Raw genomic sequence first — 8,013 nt, forward strand, 5'->3', positions numbered from 1 at the left:
AGGTATGTAAGACGTAATGAAAATTCATTTAACTTTAAAATGTTTTATTACATTAGAACAGTTACAGAATAGTAGTCATAGGCATAACAAAAAGAAATAAAAAATGTAACAAAATAATTTCAATTAATATTCATTTGCGCAGGAAAAGTGGGTGGTACGCATCGACTCAATGCCTATGATTCTACATCAGAACCTTTCACGGCATGGCACTAGTCCTCACACATTCTCCTATCATCCTTGACATAAGTACGAAATATGAGAACTGCGATTCAACTGATTACTTCAGACTCAGACATGCAAATTGAATTGTAACATAAACTTGCTTGACTACACACTCCTCATAAAAAATCTTACATAATTCTCGCAAACATCATCCCTGTCAGTGATGCTCACAGACTAGCAGACACTCTACAAATTATAAACCTGGTTTAATGCGTTTAAATATTGCCCTTTAGCATAACGTTTTTCGTTAGTTTGGGTGTTGCCGTCATAGATGTGGCTACAAGAACATTAAACTTCACAATATTCACACAACAGACAGAAATTCGTCAAAGTTAAAGGCACTCGTTAGGTATAGATATTGAAAAGGAACAACTGTTTTGAAAGAAAAGTTATTGTCAATTATTCGTAAATTTCAAAACAAGTAATGCATTGCAGTCGCTGAGCACAGCTCAGTTGGGTTGTGGTGCATTAACATTTCGATAACATTTTAATCCACGGCAGTCTTAATTGATATGACTTCATACGATTTTATAAGTAACCTTGTAAAATATAAAATTGTACTGTTAATTTGAAGTTGAATAATATGATAACTTGTACAAATCACAAAAATTACCTGAGATTCATGTTAAATTTCATAATAGTGCATCTTGTTTTTTTTAATGGACAGTTACAGGTAAATGTTAAATACCGCGGTTAATATTAAAATGCCACGATAGTTTAACAATGTAAAGTAAAATCTTTTTTAATTACATATGTACAAATTATACGAAGCTGGATGAGAAGGCAGGGATCACTTTAACCATCACATGGGCATTATGAAACACTTACTTTTACTTTTATATATTGTAAAATTAAACTTAAAATTTTCAGAACTTGTTATACAAATAATACCAACAAAAGAAGATTAACATGTAGAAAATAATTACGATAAATATTAATTTATAGAAGACTTATGATGGTTAAAGTAATTTTCACCAATATGGCGTCCTTCTATCTCGCTCGAATAAACTTGACGGAACCTTATACATTATACCAACCCTCAAAAGATTGACACATGCCTAAATTTATAAAATATCTGTGACAATCATTCATTCATATCATTTATTCATTCCCTGCATTCATCCTTTCATAATCCTTACAAAACGTAATAATAATTTATAAAAATTCACAGTCCCTTGCATATGTGCATGCCTTATAGTAACATTCATCCACTTCCATACTCGGCCGCTTCCATACAATCACAATAGTGTCACGTACGTAAGATACCACAGCCACCGTCTGTATCTACTAATACCAAATAGGAAAAAATGCTTCGACTTTATTAAGAACATTATGGAAATTATGGTGAGGCATACATACAGTACTCAGAATGCTGCGTCAGGTGCAATGCTTCAACTTGACAACTTACTAATTAATTTACCCTCGAATAAAACATTATATAAAAATAGCTAAAACTTATTGAAGAAGCACTGGTAACAACTCATGTATATAACAATTACAATACACCAAAATTTATACATTATATAACTAAAAAATGTTTTTATATTAAATTTAATGTAGTGATATATTTAAATTGAAATATCGTAATATATTTTAAATTCTTATATTGCTTGAATTATAGAAGCAAATGCACCGAACGACTTACAAATAATGAAATAATATGACCTCCCAACACTTGAGTTTACCAGCAGTGAGTTGACTTCTTTAAATAAGTGATGATTTTCATAGTTCCAAATCTGAAAAGAGATACATATTTAGCTTTCTCAATATAATAAATAGTTACCAGCAGTGGTCTTTAGTCTTATATATCTATGGTTACACTTGGCAAAAAGTTATTTGCAACTTTTGGTTGTACAAAAAAACGCACAAATTATTTAAATAAAATTTTGTATTTAGTGGCTATAAAATATTATCACTTAATGCGATTTATTTAAATTAAATTAAATGTTATGTAGATTGAATACAAATCTCACATCTAAGTACTAATATATTTTTTATTTATTAATAAAAAAAATGTTATTTTCCAAAATGCAAAACTATATTTCCTGATCATTAACATAACTGAACATGTAATTGTTTTTGTGTAAATAAATAAACATTATAAAGATAAAAGATTTGTATTTTTGTATTGTATTGAAATAACTCAAAAAGTCCTGAGCCAATTTCAAAAATTCTTTCACAATTACAAAGCTATGTTATCAGTGAGTAACATAGGCTATATTTTTTACTATTTGTAATGTGACGCGAGCAAAGTCGCGAGCAATAGCTAGTGTGAAGATAAAGGAACGATGAGGTTACCAGCTGTTGAGGGGCATCTGCAGCTTGAGTTTGCGTATCTCCTTGGTGGCCCAGGTGGCGAGGGTCTTGGTGCGCGGCGTGCGCGAGAGACGCGCCGCCTTCAGCAGCTCCAGCAGCACCGGTGTCTCCAGCAGCGGCAGCACGTGCAGCCCGAACACCGTGCACAGGTCGCCCGTCAGCCCCGCCACCACCGACATGTGCCCGTCCGTGCGCTCCGGCTCCGACGCCACCAGCCGCATGAAGTTCACGATGGCCGGCACGTGCGGCTCCACCAGCGCCACGTCCGACCGCACCTGCGCACCGACACCACTCACAACTCACCTCACTGCCAAACTTCTCAAACAAATATACACTACAGGATTTCAATTTTTAAACCAGCAGTATGATCATAATCAGCTCACTATACGTCCCCACTGAGGGGCTCAGAGCCTACCCTAATAAGGGGTGACTTTAATTGACCACGCTGGCCAAATGCGGGTTGGTTGACTTTACACACATCTTTGAATTTCTTTGCCGATATGTGGAGGTTGCATCACGATGTTTTCCTTCACCATGAGAACGACAGGTAAATTATGTACATATGAAGTTGGAAGTAATCGAAAATTACTTTGGTACATGGCGGGATTCAAACCCAAGACCTATTGTTTTCAAGACAGGTGCTCAAAACCCTGAGCCACCGACGCAAAGTTTGCATGTTTGGATGGATTTCTGGTAGAAGGATCGAGCAAAAGCTAGTCTTTGTTAAAAATCTAAATGGTTTTTAGTGGCCAGTATACCATTTCTTTGGCAAATTGTTAACTCCTTGTCCACCAAAGGATCGGAAATCTCATTTAATTCGTCATAATAGCAATGGGAACATATTCTATCGAAATCAATGTGGAGTTGTTTGTATTCTTACCTCTCCCGTAGAACCTTTCAGTCCTTGGATGATGCCGGTGTACGCCTCCAGCACACTCTCACGCAGCTCACCCAAATATTCAACCATATCATAATCATTACGATCCACTTGAGCATTGCTGGCCTGTGAAATTGTACTGAGTTAGCATACACAAAAATTATAAGTAAAGTAATATAGCAATGTGTTATACGTTACCTGCAGCAACATTTGCATTACGACGTCGAAATATTTAGCAAAGTCTGGACCCACACTGAGAGCGATATCGCCAAATACGGATAATATTTGAGGTTTAACAGAACGATGAATGGATGGGTCTCCAAGATTCTCTAATAAAAGATAGATAATTTCATCACAATATGGTAGCACCTGTAAAATTGCCAGTTTATTAATTTAATGGACAATGTTTAATTTTAATATGTAAATGACATTGTTGAAAATGTTACCTTGCTCTTTAAAGCGCGGCAGATATCGCCGGTGAGACCGACTGCCGCTATGCAAACTTGATATTCTTGATGATTTTTAAGTCCGACGTATAAATATTGCTTGAAGGCGTCCATATATTTGAGGAAGCCCTCTCCCAATACTTCGACTAAAGTGGAAACTGCCATGAGGGCGTCTTCTTGAACACCGCCTGCTTTGCCAGCGTTGCCGGCGAACATTGTCAACAGCGCCGTCATAATAGCGTCCGATATCTGCGGCGCGTCCTCCGGCGTCACTTTACGCAACACGGATTGCAGGGTTGCGCACAAAAGACTTTGTAAATCATTAAATTGAGAGCGATCAGCTTGACTAGATATGTGATTCTCCATTTGTAAAACTTGTTGCAGTCTTTCCAGTATCACCATTGTCGTCTTTTGAACGGTCACGTAGCAATCGGCGGGGGAGTTTTTAACCATCTCCATTAGCGCTTCATAAGCGGCCGATCTTAAGTTGTGCTGCGCCGCGTCTTGACGATCCGTCGTTTCCAACAGACGTTGAATAATAAAATCGAAGAAGTTGGACATGCAATAAGTTTGCGGTTGTTTGTCGTCTCCACTGTCCGCTGCTTCGTAAGCCGCTTCGGCTAAGCCTGTGAAGGCCCAGCACACATTTGCAGCCACACGTGGTTCTGCCTTCAAACCATTGACAAGACTTTCTAATAGTGGTTTAAGATAGGTATCATTTATAGCAGCTTCAGGAACAATTTCACAAATCCGACCGAAAGTCCACGCAGCTGTGTCTCTTACGGCGACACTTGAGTCGTACATGGCTTGAATAAGAGTTGGCATTGCATTTTCAACTAATGGTTTGAGTGTTGTTGCTTCTAAGCCACCTAATATGGAGCCGAATGCCATTAGAGCGGCATCTCTGTATCGCCAATTTTCACTCTTAATGTTTGAGTTGATGAATGGCAACACATGTGGTACAATTTCATCTTCACAGCAATTGGAAAGAAGCATTAGGCACACAGATGCAGCCTTTGAAGGATTCCATTCTAATTCATCATCGGAATCATCTTGTTTAGTCAACTTTTGCATAAGTATTGGTGCTAAATACTGCAAGGCACCTCGGGCATAAAATCTTGATGTTCTAACTGGGGGGCGTCCTATAAATAAAAACATAAAATGTCATGTCAATGAGTAAATCTTAAAAAAACAATCTACTCCAGACCAAAGAAACTTCTGTTCTTTCTTATCCTTATCAGACATTACAAAAAATTAAAAAGTTTTTACCTGCTTCTGCCGCCTCTGCCTCTTCAATTGCAAGATCTATTTCTTCATCACTGACATTGGACCAAAACTCAATACCTTGAAGTGCAATTTCATCTACATCAGATTTCATGGCTTCTAATGTAATGGGGAACAATGCTTGACCCATGTATAGTTCCATGAATTGGTAATACAGAGAAAGAATTTTAACCTGAAAAAACATTTTGATTTATACATATTATAAAATACAGATTTAAATATAAGTTATTCATTACCTTTACTCTGGAATTTCATGAAACAATTTATTGTTAATCAAATTTTCTAATTACATAATATATTAAAGTTAAAACATCAAAATTAATTTAAAAAAATGTAAGGATTCCTTTATTCCTTAAGGGATATTAATATCTATACTAATATAATAAAGTGTAAACACACACTACTTTGTTACCTAAGATGTCAGCAATTACAGCATATTTTTGAACAATACTTTTTTTTAATAAAAAGCCCTACACTTACGTCATGCTGTAGGCTACGTATTTTCATGCTTTTAAACTAAGAGGGTAAATAAATTGGATAGAAACACTAATGTGGGAAAGAGACCATACTATATGAACTGCCAACATCAAGAAGCAAGATTGCCATTGTAATGTCATGTCAATTTGACATTTGCAATTGATAATTTGCCAAATGTAAGCAATAAAATAAAATTTTCATAAATTCATGCAAATAAAGCCGCATGGGAACAGCTAGTCTAAAATAAATGCAATACTTACTAAACATTGTAAAGCTGCAACACTAATTCTCATATCACTTGATTGTGTCGCTTCACAGACTACTTCCATGATGAAATTTCTTTCAATTTCCTTTTCAAAATTAGCTTTAGTAAATTCTAACGAGTTTAAGAGGGCCTGAGTTGCTGCAAGCCTAACATGGTTGCTGGTCTCAGTGGACCTCATGCCATGGATAATTGCTGTTAGAATTGGGTTACTTTGTTCCGTCAACACTTCTGCATCTATTTCCTGACAGATGTAGCCTAGAAAATTAGATTAAAAATTTCATATATTAGGCATCATCTTGAAAATAAGTAAGAATAAATATTCTTCAACTAGTCTTTGATACTTTTTAGTACTTTAGTGATGATAAATTTTCAATTAAAATATCTACAATAAGAAAGGGTTTTCCAATAAGAACATAAATTCAGTGAGATGAGTCACTCTAATACTATTTTTTTAAGTTTAGCTTTATACCAAAGGACAACTAAGCAATTCTCTTGCAAATTAGCTCATTAAATACACTTACCAATGGCTTCTAGTGTGGCTTCCTTTTTTAATTCTGTAGATTGAGCATTGACAACATTTTCCACTAGCATGGGAATGAGGTCATTCCATTGGCCTACTGGAAGTTCTGCTACTGCCACATATGCAACACATTGAGCTGCTGAACTAGGCCTGCTGTTTTCTGTTCCAATTGCTGTTAAAATCTAACCAAAAAACAATAAAAAATAAGATTTTTATCAAATTTAATCAAATATTAAAAAAAAATTGCAACATTTACATTTTTCTTTATGTATAATCTTATATCTTCTGGCTGCAGAAGCCAACGCTGTTGGTACTGTTGCTTTAATATGGGGTCTTTAGATGTAAGATGGTTTTTTAGTTGAAGTCCTGCAGCCATTCGCGCCACCTGACTATTCCCTCCTTGTGCCAGTACATCTGACAACATCTTAATAAAAGTGGTGAAGTTAGTGACCGCTGCATGGTCAAGGTACTTCTCTGCAGCTTCCAATTCATTTCGATCTGAAATTCACATAGTGCCTTTATAGTTCAGAATAAAATATTTTAACGACATTAAAAAACAATTGAAATTGTAATAACCAAAAACATAATGAAACAAAGACAACACAAAGATAAGATTTAGGGCGAATATTATTAATATTGATAGCAGAGATAAATATTATCCACATTATCGTGAAAAGTGTGTTTTCCAACATTTGTAATAGGTTTTAAATACGCTAGAAATTTCTTTCGAAATTGTCAGAAGTAAATGTCATAGTAAAAAGTGAAGCGAATCTAATATCTTTTTAATAATAATGTTTCATGGTGTGTTGGTAATTTGAATTGTTAACTTTAAGAACAGTTGTATGATAATTTAATAATCAGAGTACAGAATGAAAAGCGGTTACATGCTACGTGCGAAATGTCCGTTGACAATAAAATGAAACGCCATGCTATAGAAAGGAAACATGTTTTAGCTTACCTGGTGATATAGTCTTTTCTAATATTTGTATTAGTGATAATGTCGTTTCCGCGAGCATGGTTGGTTATTATTTTTTTTCTTAACTTACAACTAGATTGAATTCGTTTAACAGAAGAAAGTGGAAACCGGCACACGACGGAACACTCATGAAATGTGAATCATAGACAAGAGGATAACTTTTTGTTAAATTAGATAATGACATTTGCATTCGTCTATCTACCTTTTATTTGGTAAAAAAGTCTTAATATTAGGATTTTATACCTGTTAACTGCTAAACTTAACAATTAAATTTTACCATATTCACATGATAAAACATTACAACAAAAAAGTCATCTCCCTCCCTTCAATATTTTTGACTATTTAGTAACTTTAAAGATTATCATTTATAAGCCCAATATTATAATTCATACTATTACTATTGCTGTAAAAAGTCAAGTCAGTAATAAGAATTTAATAAAGTGTCTGCATTAAAACATTTCCAATAAGCGAAAACCATAAAGAATAATGGAAAATTTCAAAGCAATCTGTAATTTCTTATCTTCATTAAAATTGACGTTTGTTGTAGGCGTGAGTCGTTACGTCATTTTCGAGAAACGTAACGAAACTAGTGATTTGTTCGGTGTCACATGTTTCAAAACTAGTGATTTT

The 8,013-nt window shown here is 35.0% G+C and overlaps 1 protein-coding gene across 2 annotated transcripts; it reads right to left on the reverse strand.

Annotated features, from left to right (window-relative positions):
- Nucleotides 1–1,809: 1,809 nt before the first annotated feature.
- Nucleotides 1,810–7,530, reverse strand: LOC106099626 (importin subunit beta-1). Of its 2 annotated transcripts, XM_013278220.1 has the most exons (10): nt 7,366–7,530; nt 6,664–6,905; nt 6,409–6,589; nt 5,883–6,142; nt 5,131–5,317; nt 3,862–5,003; nt 3,614–3,784; nt 3,419–3,541; nt 2,521–2,813; nt 1,810–1,958 (listed from the first exon to the last, which is right to left on the reverse strand). In XM_013278220.1, coding segments are annotated over exons 1-10 (2,658 nt in total). In that variant the 5' UTR covers nt 7,424–7,530; the 3' UTR covers nt 1,810–1,957. The 2 variants fall into 2 exon arrangements, with proteins under 2 accessions (XP_013133674.1, XP_013133673.1); XM_013278219.1 differs by lacking the exon at nt 1,810–1,958 and having other exon boundaries at nt 2,517–2,813.
- Nucleotides 7,531–8,013: the final 483 nt, after the last annotated feature.

The sequence above is a fragment of the Papilio polytes genome, unplaced genomic scaffold, assembly GCF_000836215.1.
Source record: "Papilio polytes unplaced genomic scaffold, Ppol_1.0 DF824102.1, whole genome shotgun sequence".
Taxonomy (NCBI): domain Eukaryota; kingdom Metazoa; phylum Arthropoda; class Insecta; order Lepidoptera; family Papilionidae; genus Papilio; species Papilio polytes.

Coding starts and splice junctions, on each gene's coding strand:
- LOC106099626 (XM_013278219.1), bottom strand. CDS start 7,423: ATGCTCGCGGAAACGACATTATCACTAATACAAATATTAGAAAAGACT. Junction 6,590..6,663: donor GATTATACATAAAGAAAAAT/GTAAATGTTGCA, acceptor TTTTTTGGTTAG/ATTTTAACAGCAATTGGAAC. Junction 2,814..3,418: donor TGAAAGGTTCTACGGGAGAG/GTAAGAATACAA, acceptor GTCGGTGCGCAG/GTGCGGTCGGACGTGGCGCT.